The sequence below is a fragment of the Aegilops tauschii genome, chromosome 4 (assembly GCF_002575655.3).
Source record: "Aegilops tauschii subsp. strangulata cultivar AL8/78 chromosome 4, Aet v6.0, whole genome shotgun sequence".
NCBI classification, from domain to species: Eukaryota; Viridiplantae; Streptophyta; class Magnoliopsida; order Poales; family Poaceae; genus Aegilops; species Aegilops tauschii.
The window spans coordinates 204,718,235-204,744,948 of record NC_053038.3 but is presented as its reverse complement, the minus strand read 5'-3'; the positions used below and the strand labels follow the sequence as shown (position 1 = coordinate 204,744,948).

At 44.8% G+C, this 26,714-nt stretch overlaps 1 protein-coding gene across 1 annotated transcript; it reads left to right on the top strand.

Annotated features, from left to right (window-relative positions):
* Positions 1–3,847: 3,847 nt before the first annotated feature.
* LOC109742126 (uncharacterized) lies at positions 3,848–26,653 on the top strand. Its single transcript, XM_045227621.1, has 10 exons — positions 3,848–4,328; positions 4,595–4,650; positions 4,740–4,949; positions 5,035–5,098; positions 5,200–5,264; positions 5,353–5,647; positions 5,767–5,939; positions 26,045–26,245; positions 26,328–26,456; positions 26,534–26,653. The coding sequence occupies exons 1-10, from the start codon at positions 3,848–3,850 to the stop codon at positions 26,651–26,653; spliced, it is 1,794 nt and encodes a 597-aa protein (XP_045083556.1).
* The last annotated feature ends 61 nt before the right edge of the window (positions 26,654–26,714 follow it).

Sequence of the window (26,714 nt, the reverse complement as noted above, 5' to 3'; positions counted from 1 at the left end):
AAATTTGAAATATTTGAAAATCAAATCTATTTTTCCTCTTTCATTTATTCTGTCAGTTTTAAAAATCAAGAAATGCAAGATAATCTGACGTATTTGATTTAACTTCTTAATTCACATATTTATTTTTATTTTTATATTTCAAATAAAAATTTTAAAATCATATATATTTTATATCTTTTATTTCTTCTTACAGTTTTAAAATTCAAAATATGCAAGATAATCTATTCTATTTGATTAACTTCTTAGTTCACATATTTATTTTCAGTTTTCTATTTTAAGTAAAATTTTAAAATCATATCTATTTTATCTCTTTTATTTCTTCTTACAGTTTTAAAAATCAAAAAATGCAAGATAATCTGTTCCATTTGATTAACTTCTTAATTAACATATTTTCCAGTTTTCTATTTTAAATAACAATTTTAAACAGTAGGATGACCATGGCAAGCATGCATGACAAGTACCGTTGATTTATGACAATCGATGCATTTTCTAGGGTCTTCCCGATGAAAAAACCATAAAACACTGCCCGGACGTGACACAACGTGCGTTTTGTGTCGGAATTCAACCAGACCTTGCCTGTGGGACCACATTGCCCATGCCCACATGGTGCCAAAAGTTGGTGTCATCTCATGCATGCCTCCACATGCACCATGTGCAAGCAGGACCATTCCGGTCTCCCGGACGGCAAGTGTCAAAGAGGTTTTTTTTTTGTTCCACCGATTGAGCCCAAACTCTGTGCACAACCTAGGATGACCATGGCAAGCATGCATGACAAGTACCATTGATTTCAGACAATCGATGCATTTTTTAGGGTTTTGCTGGTGAAAAAACCGTAAAACACTGCCCGGACGTGACACAACGTGCGTTTTGTGTCCGAATTCGGCCAGACCTTGCCTGTGGAACCACATTGGCCATGCCCACATAGTGCCAACAGTTGGGGTCATCTCATGCATGCCTCCACATGCACCATGTGCAAGCAGGACCATTCCAGTCTCCCGGAGGGCAAGTGTGAAAGAGGTTTTTTTTTCGTTCCATCGATTGAGCCCAAACTCTGTGCACAACCTAGGATGACTATGGCAAGCATGCATGACAAGTACCATTGATTTCTAAAAATGGATGCATTTTGTAGGGTTTTCCAGGTGAAAAAACCCGTAAAGCACTGCCCGGACGTGACGCAACGTGCATTTTGTGTCCGAATTCAGCCAGACCTTGCCTGTGGGACCACATTGCCCATGCCCACATGGTGCCAAAAGTTGGTGTCATCTCATGCATGCCTCCACATGCGCCATGTGCAAGCAGGACCATTCCGGTCTCCCGGAGGGCAAGTGTCAAAGAGGTATTTTTGTTCCACCGATTGAGCCCAAACTCTGTGCACAACCTAGGATGACCATGGCAAGCATGCATGACAAGTACCGTTGATTTCAGACAATTGATGCATTTTCTAGGGTTTTCCCGGTGAAAAAACCGTAAAACACTGCTCGGACGTGACACAACGTCCGTTTTGTGTCCGAATTCGGCCAGACCTTGCCTGTGGGACCACATTGGCCATAACCACATGGTGCCAATAGTTGGGGTCATCTCATGCATGCCTCCACATGCACCATGTGCAAGCAGGACCATTCCAGTCTCCCGGAGGGCAAGTGTGAATGAGGTTTTTTTTTCGTTCCATCGATTGAGCCCAAACTCTGTGCACAACCTAGGGTGACTATGGCAAGCATGCATGACAAGTACCGTTGATTTCTGAAAATGGATGCATTTTCTAGGGTTTTCCTGGTGAAAAAACCGTAAAGCACTGCCCGAACGTGACACAACGTGCGACTGGTGTCCGAATTCGGCCAGGCCTTGCCTGTGGGACCACATTGGCCATGCCCACATGGTGCCAACAATTGGGGTCATCTCATGCTTGTCTCCACATTCACCATGTCCAAGCAGGACCATTCGGGTCTCCCGGAGGGAAAGTGTCAAAGAGTTTTTTTTTCTGGTTCCACGGGTTGAGCCCAAACTCTGTGCACAATGTAGGATGACCATGGCAAGCATGCATGACAAGTACCATTGATGTCTGACAATCGATGCATTTTCTAGGGTTTTCCCGATGAAAAAACCGTAAAACACTGCCAGGACGTGATAGAACGTGCGTTTTGATTTCTGACACTCGATGTAGACTCTCATGTTAGGGTTTAGTGTTTTACTGTATTTTCACATGCGGTAAATCAACAAAAAATGACATGCATGCTTGCCATAGTGCTCTGAGTGTGTGGATACAAATTGGGCTCATTTGGTATACGTTAAAAGTTCATTATTTGAAATACATGTAGTTCACAATTCGAATTATTTTTATTTCATATTTTTTAGGGTATTTATTTCTGAGTGGAAATTTTTTTAGGGTATTTTTTCTCAGTGAAATTATATTTTTGAGGGGTACATTAGTAATTAGGTGGGATAAAAGTTGAAGTGGCCCACATCCCGAAGCCCACGTATTCCATGCACGTTCCCACGTCGATCAAAGGAGTAGTTGCCATATTGTTACACTTTTTCTAGTTCGTGCTAATCCCAATCTCCCTAAGCCCTCGGTGCGAGGAGCCCGTCTACAAAGGAAAAAAAGATTCTTGACGTACGCTGCCAGCAAGTTACGGAGACCTAGGAGATTTTCCTCTTATATAGTTCCGATAACCTCGTGCATCTCGCCTCCTATCGCCGCGTCCGACGAGAGCTCGTCCCCCGCATCCGCCGTCACGTGTTGCCGCCGTTGACGAACTACATCCACACCGCATCATCCCCTACTTCCATCTTCATCGTATGTGCAAGTAAGTTGTCCGCCATACCCCGTTGATAGCAACATAGGTTCTGCGTGTTTTAGCTAGGTTTTCCGGATCTGTTGTAATTCGGAGTGTTCGATTACATGCATTCCAGCCAGATGGCATAGAAGAATTTGATCTACTCTTTTTTCATGTTACAATATTTTTGTTTCCCTATCCGGCTAGATCTACTTAATCTCTCACGAACTTTTAGGTCAGATTGGTTATCGTTCATCTTTGGGATTCGTTTGTTTCTTGAGTCCATCCTGTTTGTGCTCTTTGTTGCTACCGTTTCCTCCTTCCGTAGGTTTGCACCACTGTCATACATGAGGGGTAGTACATGTAGTTAGTTTTTGTATGGACGACCCCATCAGTTGAGCCGACGGCCCATGTTACTTTCCGGCGATAGTGCATGTATGTGCTGAGACAGCTTCGACAAGCAGCGGTCGTCTTAAATCGTTATTACACGCTGATTTAGATGTAGTCAGTCAAGATTACAATGTTTGCCACTGTTGTTTAACAAAAACAATGTTGCCAAACTAGGCAAAACAGAGAAAAACTAAGTTTAAAATCTGAGTTCTTTGATTACCATAGTTTAGGAAAAACAATGTTGGCAAACTAGGCCTTTCTATTGCCACACAAACGACTCGGTGCAACAAATCATGTGCGGTCAATTAAATATTGTGCAGTCAGATGTATCCATTTATAATATTTGTTGGCATAATTTCTACTTCATGTATGTAGCTTTTGCCAAAAGCCGTGTAGTCAATTGACCACTCAGCTTATGTAATTTAAAACCATAGTATTTGTTGCCAACTCATAAGAATACTGTGATTTTAGCATACTTAGGTTTTTAGTATTGCATTTATAAACACAACGTATTCTACTTTTGTTTGCTGTACTATAGCATTTGTAAACAAGTCTTTTGTTTTTTCAACAGGATAGACGAACTGAATGGATAAATTGTCCGCGCTGTTAAAAAATGGTGCAAACTGATGACCGCTCTATCTGGCGCTCAACGCGCTAGACTCGCCGAAACAACGTTGCGGGGCATGATGCAGATGCCATCGATTAAGATGCATACACTTTTGATAAGGTACACGGTTGAGATTTTTGAGCCCACCACGGGAAGATTCATTGTAGAAGAGGTGGTTGGTGAGGTGTCTCTCGGTGCCGTGGACGTTGAGTGCATCTTCAACTTGGACAACCTAGGACTGTCGGCATCAGACATTCTTAGTGAAGAAGGTGAGGACATAAAAGACCGGGTGCCGCCTCAATTGTTGAGTAAGTCTACTGGTAATATCGTCATCGATGATCTCATTGCGGACATCATTAAGAATAAATCCGCCGACGACGATTTCCTTCGGAAAGTAGTCCTTGTCCTCCTAGGAACAGTCCTTGCTCCCATGTCGAGCAAGATTGTCCCAAAACAGTACTATGCATTGGTGGACGATGTGAAACGTATTTCCAAGATTAATTGGAATGCGTTCACCCTCGATGTTCTCCTCGACCGCCTTCGCGTTGTGAGGAAAGGCAAACACACCTCCGTCAATGGCCGAGGGGCAGTTTAGCACTCTTGCAGGTACACCTACCAGACTTAATTATAACATTGTACATTTCCTTTAACATACCAACTTTATGTTATGTACCAACTTTATGCTATGTATACTACTAACTATAAATCTTTTTATTTATGCAATACTTGTACTGGGAGAAGGTGCAACCTCTGGAAGGTGATTGTGTTTTCAATCCAAACTTGTGCATTCAATCTCTTATGAGAAATTGGACTGAAGCTGCAGCTAGTAGGAGAGATCGTTTTGATTATGACAACGGTCGCGGCCGTGGTAACGCCAAGGTATTTCAATGCGTTCTGTCAATCTTACATATTTGTTAAGTTAACATGTTTGTTCTGCTTCATGAGATGTACTTGTATTTGACATGCAGGTGGAAGATAATATTACACAGGAATATAGGGTACAGGAGGCCAAAGTCCCACAAGATGCTCCACAAAAGGCAAAACCCAAGCCCGCTAGTGTCACCGCAAGGAAGTCCAAGGCTGCGATATCCGCGGATGAGATGATGAAGGCTATACTGAAGCGATGCATGGAATACATACACAAAGAGATGAGGCAAATCCCTGATCTAGTAGTAGAGGTGACACACCGTAACCTTTATGTTTACAGTATGGTTGTAGTTACAAAACTAGGCATGCATTAATTAATTTATATTTGTATCGCAGAGATTGTTGGAGAAGTTGAACAAAGAAGGTGTGATGTACAAGCCCGTGGGTGTAGAGGCATCCGGTAAAAATGATATAGATGATGATGAGGCTTCGTTTAAGAATGGTCCGCATGAAAAAAGGAATTCATGGAGAAGGATGACAATGTGTCTGACGCTTCTGAAGATCCCATCATTGATCTAACGCAGCCAGAGGAAGATGTTGCGTACCAGAAAGCTGTAGATGAGGAAGTATGTTTTGATATTTTAATGTTGTATTTCCTTGTTTCATATTTTTAGTGTTCATGAAGTAAACCTAATTTTTTTTTGTGCCTATCAGAAAACACCAGCTAAGAAGAATGTTGACAATGGTGCTGCACCTACTAAGCCAAACGATGAAATTGGTGCAACACCGGACAACCCTTGGATTGTTGGTAATTCTTCTGAAGCAGGTTCATCGGACATAGACATTAGTGCAACTTCTGTCACCAACTTCATGGCTAAGGCAAAACCAACAAAGGCTGAAACAAACGGGAAGGAAGAGGACTTTACGCCCGGGAAGCAGAAGCAGACCCTTCGCAAGAAATTTGAATGCCCATATGCACTTGACAAGCCGAGCAGGCGTGCCACCCGTGGTACTCGACCATCCGGTACTACTACCGTGAGTAGAGGTACCGTTACTACCTTTCTTACTCCGTTCTTTAGTACTATTGCATGTAATCACCATTGTTGACGTTCATATATTTTCATGCAGCTTTGTTTAATGAGAACAAAGTGCCGGAGGTTGTGGCAGATGAGTTAACGCCAGAACTAATTGATGCAGCTGTTTCATTTGTGGAACTAACTTGCAAGAGCAAGAAGAACATGAAAAAAAGAGTTTACTACAATGCTAGTGGTAATGCTCTGAGGTCTGAAAGGCTTCAACCGGTACTACAACATAGATGGCTGTCGGATGATGTAAGTGAGGGAGTCCTGGATTAGGAGGTCCTTGGACAGCCGAACTATATACTTTGGCCGGACTGTTGGACTATGAAGATACAAGATTAAAGACTTCGTCCCGTGTCCGGGTGGGACTCTCCTTTGCGTGGAAGGCAAGCTTGGCAATTCGGATATGTAGATCTCCTCCCTTGTAATCGACTCTGTGTAACCCTAGCCCCTTCCGGTGTCTATATAAACCGGAGGGTTTAGTCCGTAGGACAACAACAATCATAATCGTAGGCTAGCTTCTAGGGTTTAGCCTCTACGATCTCGTGGTAGATCAACTCTTGTAATACTCATATCATCAAGATCAATCAAGCAGGAAGTAGGGTATTACCTCCATCGAGAGAGCCCGAACCTGGGTAAACATTGTGTCCCCCGCCTCGTGTTACCATCCGCCTTAGACGCACAGTTCGGGACCCCCTACCCGAGATCCGTCGGTTTTGACACCGACATTGGTGCTTTAATTGAGAGTTCCACTGTGCCGTCATGATAAGGCTTGATGGCTCGTCTTGTTGTCAAGGACAACATTACCTCGGGGGGAGCCCTGGCTGTAGGCCAAACTCTCCGACTAGGCGGCTTCGTCATGACCGCCCGTTCGGCCGTCGCGCCGACGATGACTTCTCGGGTCATCAAAAACAGCCTCCACGTCGGCCCGGGATTCGCCGAGAAGATGGATCCAATAGAGCTCTCTTCCTTGAATGAGCTCTTGGATCACATCGCCGCCCTGGGAGTCGCTACGGACTATGATCGGATCGGGCTTAAACCCGACCAAAGGGAGATTAACTCTCCGCCGGTCACCCATCAGATAGCTGTGGTGGAGGAGCAATGTAGCGATTCTTCCTCTGTTTTGAGGACAAACTATGTCCGGATTCCCAAGCTCTCCGAGCCGGATACCCGTCCACGGGAGGACATGGCCCAAGCTTCGAACCTAGAATCAGACAGCGGGCCCGAATTATTGGGCAACGTCCCGGAGCCCGAACTGCTAAGCTCGAAAACTCCTCCGCCCCTGGGTCTCAGATCGGGTCAGGGTTTGGACCTAAATCTACCCACCCACCCAGACATATGTGATCTTTCCCACATTAGACAAGAGCCCCAAGAGACAGTACATCACTATTGGGCCAGATTCCTCCTTGTAATGAGCAAGGTCAAGGACTGTCGCGAGGAAGACGCAATTTCATTCTTTTGCAAAAATTGCACGGACAAGGGAATCCTCAACGCCATAAGTCGCCATGACATAGCACACTTCGCTGACTTGGCGGCCATAGTACAGAAGTACTGTGCGATGGAAAGCGCCTGGAAAACCCAAACAAAATTCTGGGATCCTCCGGCTCTCACTAAACCCCCCCGTCCGAACTAAAAGGGTGTACTCTCGTAAGTCATCCGATCCAATTACAAAGAAACCAAAGCCCACTACAGGGCGTGGAACTGTATTGGAGGGATGGCTCAATGGGCCATGCAAAATTCACAGTACAGCGGATACCATGCCACAACAGCCTTAGAGCATGTTGGATACTCCGGCAGGTGGCCAAGAGCAGTGAGGATCTCCTCATCAACAATACAACAGAGCACCATCCCGTGGAAAATAACAATACAGTATTGACAGTCTTCGAGACCTTCGCCTCAAATAATAGGCGCAAGCGAGCACTCCGCAGCCTTGCCGAAGTCTGCCACGTTGCAGCAATAAATCCATGGAACGACACGGCCATAACCTTCAATGCCAGTGACGAACCTCAATTCCGAACAGCCCGAGCACCAGCCGCTTTGGTCCTTAGTCCAATTGTGGACGGCTTCCAGCTTACTAAAGTGCTCATGGACGGTGGCAGCGGATTAAACCTCATCTACGAGGAAACTCTTAGCAAAATGGAAATAGACAAGAGCCGCATTGAGCAAAGCAGCACGACCTTCAGAGGAATCATCCCTAGTCGGGAGGCACGATGTGCGGGAAATATCACACTAGATGTGGTATTCGGCACGCCGGAGAATTATAGGTCCGAAGAAATCACATTCCAAGTGGCCCCGTTCAGTAGCGGATACCACGCCCTTTTAGGGCGGGAGGCATTCACGATCTTCCAAGCTATACCCCATTACGGGTACATGAAGCTCAAAATGCCCGGGCCCAATGGAGTCATCACTCTAGCTAGTGATCCGGACATAGCACTCCGCGCCGAAAATAAAACCGCCGCACTAGCCCTCGAGGCGTTATCCGAAGCCCTTGCGGCCGAAGAACTAACTGCGCTGCGCTCCATAGTGGATAGGGACGACGTGATACTCGACAAAAGACCCAAGTCCACCTCTTTTAAACCAGCGGACGAAATAGTCAAATTTCAGGTCCACCCAACGGACCCTACAAAAACAACATCCATCGGGGCACAGTTGAACCCCACAACAGACGCCGCACTGCAGGAGTTCTTGCGCGAGAATTGGGACATCTTCGCCTGGCATCCTTCAGACATGCCAGGAATCCCACACAGGCTGGCCGAGCATAGCCTTAACATTCTAAAGGGGTTCAAGCCGGTCAAGCAGACTCTTCGGCGTTTCTCTGAGCCTAAGCGACAAGCCATGGGAGAAGAGCTAGCCAAGTTACTCGAGGCCGGATTCATTAGAGAAATAAAACATCTGGACTGGCTAGCAAACCTGGTGATGGTACCAAAGAAGGACAAATCCTGGCGCCTATGTGTCGATTTCAAGGACCTTAACAAGGCTTGCCCCAAGGATCCCTTCCCCCTCCCCCGCATCGATCAAATTATCAACGCTACCGCAGGACACGACTCATTGTGTTTCCTCGACGCATACTCCGGATACCATCAAATTAAGATGGCGGAGTCCGATCAAGCCGCATCTTTTTCATTGTTCGTTCTGAGGTGGATTCGAACCACTCTCTCCGTTTGGATTTCGAGTCCAAAAGGCCCGGCGAAAGAGGATTTTCAGTCCTATGCCCGCTGCCAGCCAGAACGGGATTTTTCCACTTCACACCCACACAATCGGGATTTGATGAAATAGCTACGTTTTTTTCTTATTTGATTCGGATACTGTCAATCTACTGTCCATCTTTCTCTTTAGTTTTCTCCTTTCTTTCTCCTCAACCTATCTCCATTGGATGGACTTACGAAATAATAATATCTAATCTCCCCATCGCGGTTAGGATCCCATGAACCAGGAGCGCCAGCACCGGTTCCTCGATCTTCCTACTGGAGTTTATCACTCCATACGACCCCTTCTGTTTTAACACCATGCCCTTTGGGCTCAAAAACGCCGGTGCAACCTATCAACGCATGATTCAGACATGCCTGGAAACACAAATCGGCAAAACAGTGGAGGCATGCGTAGACGATGTGGTCATCAAAACTAGACACATCGAATCTTTAATAGATGACTGAGGCTTACGTTCGACAATCTCCGAACATATGACATCAAGCTCAATCCGGAAAAATGCGTTTTCGGCGTGCCCGCCGGAAAGCTCTTGGGCTTCATCGTTTCCAATAGAGGAATTGAAGCAAATCCGGCTAAAATTCGAGCTCTGTTACAATTGGCTATCCCAACAGACCTCAAGCAAATCTAGAAATTAACTGGATGCGTGGCTGCCTTAAGCCGCTTTATCTCCCGATTGGGAGAAAAGGCACTACCTCTTTATCGCCTTCTTCGACGCATTGAACACTTCGAGTGGACGGATGCGGCCATGGCCGGATTGGAAGAAATAAAAGCCGTCTTGGCCACCAACCCAATCTTGGCCGCGCCAAATGTCGGCGAACCAATGCTGTTATATATAGCGGCAACACACCAAGTTGTAAGCGCAGTGCTCGTCGTCCAACGAGAGACGGACGGACATAAGTCCCCGCTTCAAAAGTCGGTATACTACGTATCCACTGTCCTCATTCCATGCAAATCATGGTACCCACATTATCAAAAGATAGCATACGCGGTCTTCATGGCATCCCGAAAACTACGACACTACTTTCAAGAGTGTTCAATTACGGTGGCCTCCGAAGTACCACTCAATGACATAATAAATAACCGCGATGCCACGGGCCAGATTGCTAAATGGGCTATCGAGCTCCTCCCGTTCGACATAACATACAAACCATGGCGAGCCATTAAGTCACAAGTACTGGCTGATTTCGTCGCCGAATGGACGGAAGCCGAACTCCCTAAAGAGTACGGCGCATACTCTAATTGGATCATGCACTTTGACGGCTCTAAGATGCTGGCTGGTCTGGGGGCAGGCGTCGTCCTGACATCCCCCACCGGAGATACAGTCCAATACGTACTCCAAATATTATACACAGACTCCAACAATGCAGCAGAATATGAGGCCCTGTTGCATGGTCTCCGGATGGCAGTCTCCATGGGCATTCAACGCCTAGAGGTGCGTGGGGATTCGAACCTCGCAATATCTCAAATAAATGGAGACCTTGATGCCAAGGACCCAAAAATGGCGGCTTACCGCAACGCCGTCCTAAAAATGTCAGCTCGGTTTGAGGGGCTTGAATTCCATCATGTGGTCCGAGAAAACAATCAAGCGGCGGATATCCTCGCCCGCATCGGCGCTAAGCGCGACCCTGTCCCACCTAATATCTTCTTGGAAAGGCTGTTTAAGCCATCCGTGGTGTGGGAAGGGGATACCGGCAACAACAGTCCGGATCCGGCCACAACGCCAGATCCCGAACACTCTGACGTAATCAGAGGCCCTGCCACCGAAACAACACCTTCGGCCCACATGATTATGGCTGTCGTCGCCCCGTGGACAGAACCCTTCTTGGCTTACCTAACTAGGCAAGAACTCCCTGATGACCCAAACGAGGCACGTTGCATTGTGCGGCGGTCTAAAGCCTACAAGGTCCACGAGGGAGAGCTTTATAAGAAAAGCGCTACCGGAGTACTTCAAAGGTGCATCTCCGAAGAGGAAGGACGGCAACTTTTGGCAGAAATTCATGCTGGACTTGGCGGCCACCACGCCGCAGCTTGGGCCCTTGTAAGCAAGGCCTTCCGTACAGGTTTTTACTGGCCGACGGCCCGAGCAGACGCACAAGACCTCGTTCAATGTTGCGTCGGTTGCTAGCTTTTTGCAAACCAAAGCCATATGCCACCTACCGCTCTCCAAACAATCCCCATTACTTGGCCCTTTGTGGTCTGGGGGCTCGATATGGTCGGACCCCTTAAAGGGGGAAGCCATAAGAAAAAATACCTATTGGTCATGGTGGATAAATTCACCAAATGGATAGAAGCCAAACCAGTTAAAACGGCCGAGTCCGGACCAGTGATAGACTTCATATCCGGGGTTGTACACCGTTACGGCGTCCCCCACAGCATCATCACCGATAACGGCTCGAACTTTACAGCCGACGAGGTAAAAACTTGGTGCAACAACATGGGCATTAAGCTCGATTATGCCTCTGTCTATCACCCTCAAACTAACGGTCAAGTCGAGCGAGCAAATGGTCTTATCATGAGCGGCATTAAACCCAGATTAGTACGGTCCTTGAAGGAATCAGATACGCACTAGGTCGAGGAGCTCGACTCCGTACTATGGGGGCTGCGGACCACGCCGAATTGCACTACCGGATACACACCGTTTTTATGGTGTACGATGCAGAGGCGGTATTGCCCTGTGACATCATTCATGACTCACCTCGAGTGCGCATGTACGAAGAGAAAGAAGCCGAGCTTGATCGGCAGGACAGTTTGGACGCCCCGGAGGAGGAGCGTGACGTGGCAAAAGCCTGCTCCGCATTCTATCAGCAACAGGCTCGACGGTATCAAAGCAGAGAAGTACGGGCCAAAACTTATGACGTTGGCGAACTCGTTCTACGCCTACCGGAGAAGAAAAAGGACAAGCTCAAGCCCAAATGGGAAGGTCCCTTTGTTATTGACAAAGTTCTGACCGGTGGAGCATACCGTCTGCGGGATGCATCGGACAATCGACTCGAGCCAAACCCATGGAAGGCAGCCAGACTCCGAAGGTTCTACGCCTAGTGCCGGACTCTGTGTTCGTCTCCGTACCTCCATCAATTTTTTTATTATATATCCATTATCTGTCTTTTCTTTCTTTCTTTTCTCCCTTTTTCTTCATGGCCTTAAAAGGTTAAAATGTGTCTTGACTACACAATCTTGACGCGCTAGGCGTGCTCATTATACCTGGGGGCTTCTTATACAGAAGCTTAATATAACTATGCTCCGGGCTCTATGCCCCCCGCACATGTGTTACTTTTCCACATGTACCTTTTCTTCGCCATTATATGCATCGATATGACTTAAGTTTTAGCCAAGTTGGGTTGCCTGGCTCTTGTGTTTATGCCCTACGTTCCCGTTAATTCGGCTAGGGCATAAGGGGAGCACCTCTGCGATTGTTACTGCCGGGTCAGCCGGATGTGTACCTCAGACTGGGTGAAGCCGAAAGCTAGCATTCTTAAGGGAATATTCGGTCAGTGAACAAAAGATGACTTTTACTTATTTCAATAAATGCCCCAGATGTTTATATCCTGCATCTCTTTTCGCAGTTCGGACATGCACACTAATGCATGCGTACCGAGGGAAAGGAACCCTTAATGAAACTATTCTCCCTGGAAGATGTTTCGTACTATCCATGTAATATAACATAGCTAGTTGGGTACTTGTCTGTTCAAGCACTTATGACCCCTACGCCTGGTTTCCACGCGTACCCCGGTTTTTACATAACTGAGCGGGTATTCGGATACACTCCGGACTGTCGGGTCCGGAGGTCGAAGCGAAAAGGTCCGCCATGACAAATGATTTACAACCCGGCTAGGGACAATATATGTCAATTGAAGTACACAGTCACTTAGACTGACTAAATTCTTCTTCTATACCATCCAACAGGCTGTCTAGCCTACAATCCTGTTGGGAATACTTTGCGGCTAATTTCACCTGGTCATACACCAAGCTGACGGGTATCTCTTTCCCATCAGACCCCACAGGTCCGACCTCGGCCATGTGGTTCGGGTCAGCCTTGGTATATCGAGTCTTCACCATGGCCCAGGCTTCCCTTGCACCTTGTCGGCAGGCAGATATCTTCCATAATCGGAAGCGCCGCCGTGCTCCCTTGAGCATCTCTACAAGCTCCCCCATGCCTCCTGGCAGGGAGGCAGAGGGCCACAAGGCTTGTGCTGTGCCCTGCATCACCTGCCGAACTTGTTCGTGCAGTTGTGAGAGCTCTGGCAGAAGATCACCCGCAGACCCGGGCATCTCCTCTGCGGGACGACCCGTCAGCATACCTACAGATATAACTCTGTTAGATGGTTTCTTCGCCGAACTCTATAAAAGTTCATTCAAGCACTTACTAAAAATGCCGCGTCGAAGCCTCTTATTCTCCTTTACGGAGTCAGCAAGCTGGGCCCGAACATCTTTTAGTTCAACGCCCAGCCGGGTATTGGCATCTTGGAGATCATTTTTCTCCCGCCTAACCTGCATAAGCACGTGCTCGCCAGCCTTTAGCTGTCGTTGAGCATGTTGCTCATCCCCTCGCACGACCTCCGGATTCACTCCGGGATCATCTGCAGAATCTATTGTTAGATTTGCATGCATGCCGAATACTAACTGGTACATGTCTTTCTTTTCGATAGAAACAAGTGTTACCAGATGGGGCCTTCTCGGACTCCTTCATTGCGGCAACTGCGGCCCGTAGCTGGGCTTTGCACTCCTCCAGCTCTTGAGACAACTGGGTATTCTTCTCCGTAAGAACCTACGCAAATAATGATCCTTAAATCAGTTGTGTCAACTGTTTCAAGTCTCATGGGCTACTGATATACATAATTATCAGATTTTCTTACCCGTATATCCTTTACATACTGGTCCGTGGCTCTGGCAAGACCATTTTGAGCAGCTCGGGTGTATGTGTCTCCTGAGTTGAAGGCATCGAACGCCTCTTCAAAGAAACCAGGGTTGCGGAGTACGGCCCAGCGACGCCTGTGATTCATGGCACTCCCCACTTCGGAATTCGTAGCGGACAGCCTATCTGCATCCTCTGTAGGAGGAACATCCGGTGTTGTCCCCACGTTATCATCTGCCTCTGAGTCCGGCTCTGGAGCCCGGCTGGTGGACGCGTGGCCGACAGGCTCTCCGGATACGGTCCGGCGAGCGTTTTTCCTGCCAGGAACCATGGACGTTATTATATTTTAAAGACGACAACCACGGAGCAGGGTCCTTTTTCATACCTCTGCGACGGCGTCTCAGTCCTGACCGCCTTCCTTTTAAGCCTACCCGGTTTCGGTGCCCCTTGTTGGTGAGTCACTGCGGGTTCGGCATGGCGTCCCGAGGGCCTTCCCTGTAAGACACCATATGTGTGCGGTAGGTGAAGTGCAAAAAAAGGGATCCTTCTCGGAAGTTGGGACTCCGGTTTTACTTACGTGCGATGCGGGGAGCAGTCCAGGATAATCGGCTATGATGGCCACCAAGGCACCATCGCAGCTTAACTGATAGAACGTCCCGTCGATGAGCTCCACAAATGTGTCCTGATCTTCTTTGAGTCCGGGGTCGAGGGCCCGGTCAGGGTCCTATGGTTGTGGAGACGGGCTGTGGACCTCCCTCACAGCTTTTCGCAGTTCCTGCTATGAAATAGCAAGGTAAATACTTATGACGAAGAATGCGGGAAGGTCTGGGGTAAAAAGTAGCAGCTCACCCAATTTGGGGGGTTGTACATGGAGAATCCATCCCGTGGCTTAATGCGGATGAACTCCTCTTCCTCTCCTTTATATAAATCGGACAGTATTTTTGCTAGAGCAGCGACGGAGTCTGGACCTTTACGACCGCAGCGGGTGGCATCGTCTTCTCCATTGAAGTGCCACATGGGTTGTCCCCGATATTGAAGTGGCTGCACTCCCCGCATTATACATAGTGACATAACCTCGATTATGGTCAATCCTGATTTAGCCAACGCTTTTATCCGGCCCATCAGGTAAAGGACCTCTCTGTTATCTTCCTCCTGGGGGCTCCGAGGGCGCCAACTGCGGTGTTTCTTCAAAGGGGCGTTATTGAACTCAGGAAGCCCCATCCGAATAGGGTCCGGAAGGGAGACGTCCTCCATATAAAACCACTCCGAAGGCCAGTCTTCGGATGTCTTCTTCGGAGTACCGGACAGGTATCCGGTCCGGGCGATGCGCCATATCTCGGCTCCGCCCACTTGATATATTGACCCCTCCTGCGTACGGTGTACGAGGCAGAATAGCCTCTTCCATAGCTCGAAATGAGCTTCATAGCCCAAAAATAGCTTGCAAAGGGCGACGTAGCCAGCGATGTGTAATATGGAGGCGGGAGTAAAGTTATGCAGCTAGAGGCCGTAGAACTCCAGGAGCACGCGGAGGAATGGATGGATTGGAAATCCAAGTCCCCTTAATAAGTAAGGGATAAGTGATAACCCACAAGTATAGGGGATCGCAACAGTTTTTGAGGGTAGAGTATTCAACCCAAATTTATTGATTCGACACAAGGGGAGCTAAAGAATATTCTCAAGTATTAGCAGTTAAGTTGTCAATTCAACCACACCTGGATAACTTAGTATCTGTAGCAAGGTATTTAGTAGCAAAGTAATATGATAGTAGTGGTAACGGTAACAAAAGTAACGGTAGCAAAAGTAATATTTTTGGTGTTTTATAGTGATTGTAACAGTAGCAACGGAAAAGTAAATAAGCGAAGAACAATATGTGAAAAGCTCGTAGGCATTGGATCGGTGATGGAGAATTATGCCGGATGCGGTTCATCATGTAACAATCATAACATAGGGTGACACAGAACTAGCTCCAATTCATCAATGTAATGTAGGCATGTATTCCAAATATAGTCATACGTGCTTATGGAAAAGAACTTGCATGACATCTTTAGTCCTACCCTCCCGTGGCAGCGGGGTCCTAATGGAAACTAAGGGATATTAAGGCCTCCTTTTAATAGAGAACCGGAACAAAGCATTAGCACATAGTGAATACATGAACTCCTCAAACTATTGTCATCACCGGGAGTGCTCTGATTATTGTCACTTCGGGGTTGCCGGATCATAACACATAGTAGGTGACTATAGACTTGCAAGATAGGATCAAGAACACACATATATTCATGAAAACATAATAGGTTTAGATCTGAAATCATGGCACTCGGGCCCTAGTGACAAGCATTAAGCATAGCAAAGTCATAGCAACATCAATCTCAGAACATAGTGGATACTAGGGATCAAACCCTAACAAAACTAACTCGATTACATGATAGATCTCATCCAACCCATCACCGTCCAGCAAGCCTACGATGGAATTACTCACGCACAGCGGTGAGCATCATGAAATTGGTGATGGAGGATGGTTGATGATGACGATGGCGATGAATCCCCCTCTCCGGAGCCCCGAATGGACTCCAGATCAGCCCTCCCGAGAGGTTTTAGGGCTTGGCGGTGGCTCCGTATCGTAAAACGCGATGAATTCTTCTCTCTGATTTTTTTCTCCCCGAAAGCAAATATATAGAGTTGGAGTTGAGGTCGGAGGAGCTCCAGGGGGCCCACGAGGTAGGGGGCGCGCCCTAGGGGGAGGGCGCGCCCCCACCCTCGTGGACAGGGTGTGGGCCCCCTGGTCTTCATCTTTTGCAAGGATTTTTTATTATTTCCAAATAGACGTTCCGTGGAGTTTCAGGTCATTCCGAGAACTTTTGTTTCTGCACATAAATAACACCATGGAAAGTCTGCTGAAAACAGTGTTAGTCCGGGTTAGTTCCATTCAAATTATGCAAGTTAGAGTCCAAAACAAGGGCAAAAGTGTTTGGAAAAGTAGATACGATGGAGACGTATCAACTCCCCCAAGCTTAAACCTTTGCTTGTCCTCAAGCAATTCAGTTGATAAACTGGAAGTGATAAAGAAAATTTTTACAAACTCTGTTTGCTCTTGTTGTTGTAAATATGTAAAGCCAGCATTCAAGTTTTCAGCAAAGATTATGACTAACCACATTTGCAATAACTTTTAGGTCTCATGTTTACTCATATCAATGGCATAATCAACTACCGAGCAATAATAATAAATCTTGGATGACAACACTTTCTCAAAACAATCATGATGTAATATAACAAGATGGTATCTCGCTAGCCCTTTCTGAGACCGCAAAACATAAATGCAGAGCACGTTTAAAGATCAAGGACTGACTAGACATTGTAATTCATGGTAAAAGAGATCCAGTCATAGTCATACCCAATATAAATTAATAGTAATGAATGCAAATGACAGCTGCGCTCTCCAGCTAGTGCTTTTTAATAAGAGGGTGATGACTCAACATAAAAGTAAATAGATAGGCCCTTCGCAGAGGGAAGCAGGGATTTGTAGAGGTGCCAGAGCTCGGTTTTGAAATAGAGATAAATAATATTTTGAGCAGCATACTTTCATTGTCAACATAACAACCAAGATATGGTGATATCTTCCATGCTACACACATTATAGGCGATTCCCAAACAGAATGGTAAAGTTTATACTCCCCCTCCACCAACAAGCATCAATCCATGACTTGCTCGAAACAACAAGTGTCTCCAACTAGCAACAGTCCTAGGGGGAGTTTTGTTTGCAATTATTTTGATTTAGTTTGCATAAAGCATGGGACTGGGCATCCCGGTGACCAGCCATTTTCTCATGAGTGAGGAGCGGAGTCCACTCCTCTTGAGAATAACCCGCCTAACATGGAAGATAAGGGCAGCCCTAGTTGATACATGAGCTATTCAAGCATACAAAACAAAATGTTTATTTGAAGGTTTAGAGTTTGGCACATACAAATTTACTTGGAACGGCAGGTAGATACCGCATATAGGAAGGTATGGTGGACTCATATGGAATAACTTTGGGGTTCAAGGGATTGGATGCACAAGCAGTATTCCCGCTTAGTACAAGTGAAGGTAGCAAAAGACTGGGAAGCGACCAACTAGAGAGCAACAACAGTCATGAACATGCATTAAAATTAATAAACATTGGATGCAAGCATGAGTAGGATATAATCCACTATGAACATAAATATCGTGAAGGCTATGTTGATTTTGTTTCAACTACATCTGTGAACATGTGCCAAGTCAAGTCACTTAAATCATTCAAAGGAGGATACCACCCCATCGTACCACATCACAACCATTTTAATAGCATGTTGGCACGCAAGGTAAACCATTATAACTCATAGCTAATCAAGCATGACACGAGCAACTATGATCTCTAATTGTCATTGCAAACATGTTTATTCATAATAGGCTGAATCAGGAACGATGAACTAATCATATTTACAAAAACAAGAGAGGTCGAGTTCATACCAGCTTCTCTCATCTCAGTCAGTCCATCATATATCATCATAATTGCCTTTCACTTGCATGACCGAACGATGTGAATAATAATAAGAGTGCACGTGCATTGGACTAAGCTGGAATCTGCGAGCATTCAATAAACAGGAGAAGACAAGGCAATATGGGCTCTTGGTTAAATCAACAATAATGCATATAAGAGCCACTTCAACAATTTAAACATGGTCTTCTCCTATCGACCCCCAAAGAAAAGAAAAGAAATAAAAACTATTTACACGGGAAAGCTCCCAACAAGCAAAAGAAGAACGGGAAATCTTTTTGGGTTTTCTTTTTAATTATTACTACTACAGCAAGAAAAGTAAACTAGCTAAAAGCAATACTAATTTTTTTGGTTTTTCTTAAGGTTTAACAAACACACAAGAAGAAAGCAAGAAAAAGAAAATAAACTAGCATGGATATTACAGTGAAAAAGTATGAGCACCGACATCTAGCAATGAGTGTGTGTGAACATAAATGTAATGTCGGTGAGAAATACGTACTCCCCCAAGCTTAGGCTTTTGGCCTAAGTTGGTTCATTGCTAGGGGTGGCCTGGTGGATATCCGTAGTTGTAGCTGGGGTCGTACTGAGATGCAGCGGTTATCGCCTCCTGAGCTGCAGCATGGCGGCGAGCTGCCTCCGCCCTCCTCTCGTACTCATCTGCCTCCTCTCTGGTAATAAAATGTCTTCCTTTTGCCTGATAATCAAAGAAGGCAAGAGCAGGGAGAGTAATACAGACAGCATGATGTCTGTCAAAGATTAAGCGATATCAGAGAGGTGATTCATTCCTCTCGACAAACTGGTGGTAGACCATAGAGTTATAGTCTAAATAAGTAGGAGGCAACTCAATGTCATCCTCACGAACGTCCACACCAAGAAAATCAGCTAAGCGGGTTGCATAAATTCCACCAAAGAAATCTCCATTAAATCTATTATTATGCAACCTACGTGCAACAATGGCTCCCAAATTATAAGATTTGTCTCAACACAGCACTCCTAAGAACACTAAGGTCAGGGACACACATATGACATGCTTCATCTTTACCATTTATGCACCTACCTATGAAGAGAGCAAAATAATGTATAGCAGGAAAGTGAATGCTCCCTATGGTAGCTTGTGCTATATCTCTAGATTCCCCCACGGTTATACCAGCAAGAAAGTTTCTAAATTCAGATTTACGGGGTTCACTAACACTACCCCATTGTGGAAGTTTGCAAGCAGAAGTAAAATTCTCTAAGTCCATGGTATAAGATTTTTCATAAAGATCAAACAGAACAGTTGGAGAATTACGTGAAGATGAAAATTCAAACCTCCTCACAAATGTACTAGTGAGATAATGGTATTGGCTTCACTTCTATGCCTCGAAGCTTACAAGATCAGCGTTACGCAAATATGCGTTAAATTCTTCCTTGATTCCCGCTCGATCCATAAAATTTTCTGAAGGCCATTCACAGGGCCGCACTGGAGCGTCCATTGGTGGCTCCTCATCAGCATCACGCATTGCAAGCCTGGGTCGTTGCTTCCTTGAAGAACCACCTTGGAACATTTTCCTAAGCATATTTCTTCCTCTGAAAAATTTCTGAAATTTTTAGTAACTTCAAACAAAAGTGAACCAAGCTCAACAAAATTGATAGCAACTACTCCTACAAGTGCCTAGAGACTATATCATGCATTAGAACTACTTGGAACCATATAAATTTGACATGCAAGCTCAAGAACATGGTCACCTAGGCAGCACAAATTTGCAATGAATAAAGCACTAGAGCAAAAACTAATTGGACCAATGGAGGAGTCACATACCAAGGAACAATCTCCCCAAGCAGTTTTGTGAGAGGTGCTTTGAGCAAGGAGATCGAAAATCACAGCAAAATGAGCTAGAACTCGTGCTTGAGCTAGATATTGGTGTTTGTGGGAGGAAGAAGGAGTGTATGGGTGTAGGAATAAGTGGAGGAGGGCCACCGTGGGCCCACGAGGCAGGGGGCGCGCCCTGGGGGGGGTAGGGCGCGCCCTCCACCCTCGTGGCCAGGTGCTTGCCCCTCCTGCTGTGTTCTCAGTGCCAGAAATTCTCAAATATTTCAAAAAAAAACATATTCCATTTTCAGGGCATTTGGAGAACTTTTATTTTCGGGGTATTTTTATATTGCACAGATAAATCAGAAAACAGACAGAAAAAAACTATTTTTACTTTATTTCAACTGAATAACAGAAAATAGAGAGAGGGTACAGAAGGTTGTGCCTTCTAGTTTCATCCATCTCATGCTCATCAAAAGGAATCCACTAACAAGGTTGATCAGGTCTTGTTAACAAACTCATTCTGAATAACATGGAACAGGAGAAATTTCGAATAACACTATGTTACCTCAACGGGGATATACACATCCCCAATAATAAGAATATCATATTTCTTCTTGACAGTAGGAAGAGGAAATTCAAAACCTCCAAATATAATCGATGGAATTTTTCCAATAGAGTTGATACTATGAACTTGAGGTTGTTTCCTCGGAAAGTGTACCGTATGCTCATTACCATTAACATGAAAAGTGACATTGCCTTTGTTGCAATCATTAATAGCCCCTGCGGTATTCAAAAAAGGTCTTCCAAGAATAATAGACATACTATCGTCCTCGGGAATATCAAGAATAACAAAGTCCATTAAAATAGTAACGTTTGCAACCACAACAGGCACGTCCTCTAAAATACCGACAGGTATAGCAGTTGATTTATCAGCCATTTGCAAAGATATTTCAATAGGTGTCAACTTATTCAAATCAAGTCTACGATATAAAGAGAGAGGCATAACACTAACACCGGCTCCAAGATCACATAAAGCAGTTTTAACATAGTTTCTTTTAATGGAGCATGGTATAGTGGGTACTCCTGGATCTCCAAGTTTCTTTGGTATTCCACCCTTAAAAGTATAATTAGCAAGCATGGTGGAAATCTCAGCTTCCGGTATCTTTCTCTTATTTGTAACAATATCCTTCATATACTTAGCATAAGGATTCATTTTGAGCATATCGGTTAATCGCATATGCAAAAATATAGGTCTAATCATTTCAGCAAAGCGCTCAAAATTCTCATCATCCTTTTTCTTGGATGGTTTGGGAGGAAAAGACATGGGTTTCTGAACCCAAGGTTCTCTTTCTTTACCATGTTTCCTAGCAACAAAGTCTCTCTTATCATAACGTTGGTTCTTTGTTTGTGGGTTATCAAGATCTACAGCAGGTTCAATTTCTACATCATTATCATTACTAGGTTGAGCATCATCATGAACATCTTCATTAACATTTTCACTAGGTTCATGTTCATTACCAGATTGTGTTTCAGCATCAGAAATAGAGATATCATTTGGATTCTCAGGTGGTTCAGCAACAGGTTCACTAGAAGCATGCAAAGTCCTATCATTTTTCTTTTTCTTCTTTTTAGAAGGACTAGGTGCATCAATATTATTTCTCTGAGAATCTTGCTCAATTCTCTTAGGGTGGCCTTCAGGATACAAAGGTTCCTGAGTCATTCTACCAGTTCTAGTAGCCACTCTAACAACATAATCATTTTTCTTACTATTCAATTCATTGAGCAAATCATTTTGAGCCTTAAGCACTTGTTCAACTTGAGTGGTAACCATAGAAGCATGTTTAGCAATGAGTTTAAGTTCACATCTAACATTAGCCATGTAATCACCCAAGTGTTCAATCATATAAGCATTTTGTTTTAATTGTCTACCAAAATAAGCATTGAAATCTTCTTGCTTAACCATAAAGTTATCAAACTCATCCAAGCATTGGCTAGCAATTTTAGTAGGAGGGATTTCAGCTCTATCATATCTATAGAGAGAATTTACCTTTACTACCTATGTCGGGTTATCAAGACCATGAGTTTCTTCAATAGGTAATGGATTAAGATCATATGTTTCTTCAACAGGCGGTAAATTAAGACCATGTATCTCTTCAATAGGAGGTAAATTCTTAACATCTTCAGCTTTAATACCTTTTTCTTTCATAGATTTCTTTGCCTCTTGCATATCTTCAGGACTGAGAAATAGAACACCTCTCTTCTTCGGAGTTGGTTTAGGAATAGGCTCAGGAATTGGCTCAGGAGCTGGCTCAGGAAGTGTCCAATTATTTTCATTTGTCAACATATTATTCAATAGAATTTCAGCTTCATCCGGTGTTCTTTCCCTGAAAACAGAACCAGCACAACTATCCAGGTAATCTCTGGAAGCATCGGTTAGTCCATTATAAAAGATATCAAGTATTTCATTTTTCTTAAGAGGATGATCAGGCAAAGCATTAAGTAGCTTGAGAAGCCTCTCCCAAGCTTTTGGGAGACTCTCTTCTTCAATTTGCACAAAGTTGTATATTTCCCTCAAAGCAGCTTGTTTCTTATGAGCAGGGAAATATTTAGCAGAGAAGTAATAAATCATATCCTGGGGACTACGCACACAACCAGGATCAAGGGAATTAAACCATATCTTAGCATCACCCTTTAATGAGAACGAAAATATTTTAAGGATATAAAAGTAGCGAGATCTCTCATCATTAGTGAACAGGGTGGCTATATCATTTAATTTAGTAAGATGTGCCACAACAGTTTCAGATTCATAGCCATAAAAAGGATCAGATTCAACCAAAGTAATTATATCAGGATCAACAGAGAATTCATAATCCTTATCGGTAACACAGATTGGTGAAGTAGCAAAAGCAGGGTCAGGTCTCATTCTATCATTAAGAGATTGCTGATTCCATTTAGCTAATAATCTCTTGAGCTCATATCTATCTTTGCAAGCTAAAATAGCTAAAGAAGCTCTTTATCAAAAACATAACCCTCAGGAATAACAGGCAAGTCTTCATCATCACTTTCATCAATATAATCAGTTTCAATAATTTCTTTCTCTCTAGCCCTAGAAATTTGTTCATCAAGAAATTCACTAAGTGGCATAGTAGTATCAAGCATAGAAGTAGTTTCATCATAAGTATCATGCATAGCAGAAGTGGCATCATCAATAACATGTGACATATCAGAACGAATAGCAGAAGCAGGTTTAGGTGTCGCAAACTTACTCAAAACAGAAGGTGAATCAAGTGCAGAGATAGATGGCAATTCCTTACCTCCCCTCGTAGTTGAGGGATAAATTGTTGTCTTAGCGTCTTTCAAGTTCTTCATAGTGACCAGCATATATAAATCCCAAGTGACTCAAAGAATAGAGCTATGCTCCCCGGCAACGGCGCCAGAAAATAGTCTTGATAACCCACAAGTATAGCGGATCGCAACAGTTTTCAAGGGTAGAGTATTCAACACAAATTTATTGATTCGACACAAGGGGAGCCAAAGAATATTCTCCAGTATTAGCAGTTGAGTTGTCAATTCAACCACACCTGGATAACTTAGTATCTGCAGTAAGGTATTTAGTAGCAAAGTAAGATGATAGTAGTGGTAACGGTAACAAAAGTAACGGTAGCAAAAGTAATATTTTTGGTGTTTTGTAGTGATTGTAACAGTAGCAACGGAAAAGTAAATAAGCGAAGAACAATATGTGAAAAGCTCGTAGGCATTGGATCGGTGATGGAGAATTATGCCGGATGCGGTTCATCATGTAACAATCATAACATAGGGTGACACAGAACTAGCTCCAATTCATCAATGTAATGTAGGCATGTATTCCGAATGTAGTCATACATGCTTATGGAAAAGAACTTGCATGACATCTTTAGTCCTACCCTCCCGTGGCAGCGGGGTCCTAATGGAAACTAAGGGATATTAAGGCCTCCTTTTAATAGAGAACCGGAACAAAGCATTAGCACATAGTGAATACATGAACTCCTCAAACTATGGTCATCACCGGGAGTGGTCCCGATTATTGTCACTTCGGGGTTGCCGGATCATAACACATAGTAGGTGACTATAGACTAGCAAGATAGGATCAAGAACACACATATATTCATGAAAACATAATAGGTTTAGATCTGAAATCATGGCACTCGGGCCCTAGTGACAAGCATTAAGCATAGCAAAGTCATAGCAACATCAATCTCAGAACATAGTGGATACTAGGGATCAAACCCTAACAAAACTAACTCGATTACATGATAGATCTCATCCAACCCATCACCGTCCAGCAAGCCTACGATGGAATTACTCATGCACGGCGGTGAGCATCATGAAATTGGTGATGGAGGATGGTTGATGATGATGATGGCGACGAATCCCCCTCTCCGGAGCCCCGAACGGACTCCAGATCAGCCCTCCCGAGAGGTTTTAGGGCTTGGCGGCAGCTCCGTATCGTAAAATGCGATGAATTCTTCTCTCTGATTTTTTTTCCCCGAAAGCAAATATATAGAGTTGGAGTTGGGGTCGGAGGAGCTCCAGGGGGCCCACGAGGTAGGGGGTGCGCCCTAGGGGGGAGGGCGTGTCCCCCACCCTCGTGTACAGTGTGTGGCCCCCCTGGTCTTCATCTTTTGCAAGGATTTTTTATTATTTCCAAATAGACGTTCCGTGGAGTTTCAGGTCATTCCGAGAACTTTTGTTTCTGCACATAAATAACACCATGGAAAGTCTGCTGAAAACAGCGTCAGTCCGGGTTAGTTCCATTCAAATCATGCAAGTTAGAGTCCAAAACAAGGGCAAAAGTGTTTGGAAAAGTAGATACGACAGAGACGTATCAATAAGGCATACCCGCTCCCCCATGGATGGGTTGGGAAAGCTCTCTGCTTGCTCCCCGCTGTTGTAAGTGGCTAGTCCGGCTCGGACGGGGTCCATATACGCTGGAGGGAGAAACCCCTGGGTCTGTAACTCTACTAATTGGCTGTGGGGGACGGAACACTTCTTCCAATTGCCTGGCTTGGGGCTACGGGAGCGAGAGGAGGAGCTGCGATGGCCGGCCATGATGGGATTGACTTTTCCGGGCGTGCTCCGATGGATACTCGCTATGGGAGGATGGTGTGATCTAGATCTGAGGATCCCCGGCTCTTTAAATAGACGATTTACTCACATGGTTAGGGTGGCAAGTGCAAAAATGCCCCGACTTCTCGCATTCGCTCGACACGTGGAGGATAGCCATTATTAGGCGCAGAAGCCAAGGAGTGCAACATTCATGGGAAGCCGGACACTACTCGACAGGTACTCAGAATTTGGAGAAGAACCCGCCTTGCAATGCCGAAGACAATCTGCGCGCCGGACTCATCGTCATTGAAGCTTGGTTCAGGGGCTATTGAGGGAGTCCTGGATTAGGGGGTCCTCGGACAGCCAGACTATATACTTTGGCCGGACTGTTGGACTATGAAGATACAAGATTGAAGACTTCATCCCGTGTCCGGGTGGGACTCTCCTTTGCATGGAAGGCAAGCTTGGCAATTCAGATATGTAGATCTCCTCCCTTGTAACCGACTCTGTGTAACCCTAGCCCCTTCCGGTGTCTATATAAACCGGAGGGTTTAGTCCATAGGACAACAACAATCATAATCGTAGGCTAGCTTCTAGGGTTTAGCCTCTACGATCTCGTGGTAGATCAACTCTTGTAATACTCATATCATCAAGATCAATCAAGCAGGAAGTAGGGTATTACCTCCATCGAGAGGGCCCGAACCTGGGTAAACATTTTTCCCCGCCTCCTGTTACCATCCGCCTTAGACGCACAGTTCGGGACCCCCTACCCGAGATCCACCGGTTTTGACACCGACAGTAAGTACTTTTTGCATGTCCTGTTATTTCATTCAATAACATGTGTCAACTTTGAATATGTAATGTCGTTATGTTGTATGCAGGTTATTGATGCTTATCTAGAACACTTGGCGCTGCGCGTTCGTCATGATCGCCACCTCTGTCCAGCATGGAGGTCCAAATACCTTGTAGATCGTGCTTTGGCACGTGACAATCTGGTGCCGTCAAGGTACAACATGGATAGTGCAATTGCAAAAGCTGGAGCAGTTGCTAGAGTTCTGGAAGAGTATACTGGGCGTGATAAGGTACGTTAAGTTATAACTTGATCAATGCATGACATTTAAAGAGGCATTTCATGTTAATACACAAGGTTTTCTTACACTGTAGACGTATGTCCCATTGAATATCGGCAATACACACTGGATGACCGTGGTAATGCACATGCCGAAGAAAGAATTCCAAGTTATGGATTCACTCTATCCTCTTGACATGTCAATCGAGACTGTTGAAGCACTGGTACTCTCACCAACATTGCTAATATTGTTCATGCAAATTGTTTTATGGTTCTCAATTAACATTTCCCTTTTTTACAGCGGCTCGCTATAGGACAGGAGGATATGCTAGAGGCAAACCATATTACAGCCGGGAAATATCCAGACGTGACAAAGTGGCCTATCAAAGAATACGACATGCCACAACAAGAAGACGGGTGAGTTAATGATACATCATTATGTAATAACAACACACATGTGCATATGGAGTGTGACTAATGTT

Excerpts from the sequence above, each read along its gene's own strand:
- LOC109742126 (XM_045227621.1), top strand. The coding sequence starts at position 3,848 with ATGATGCAGATGCCATCGATTAAGATGCATACACTTTTGATAAGGTAC. Across the intron at positions 5,940-26,044 it reads GGTCTGAAAGGCTTCAACCG|GTTATTGATGCTTATCTAGA; the intron begins GTACTACAACAT and ends TGTTGTATGCAG. Across the intron at positions 26,457-26,533 it reads TCGAGACTGTTGAAGCACTG|CGGCTCGCTATAGGACAGGA; the intron begins GTACTCTCACCA and ends CCTTTTTTACAG.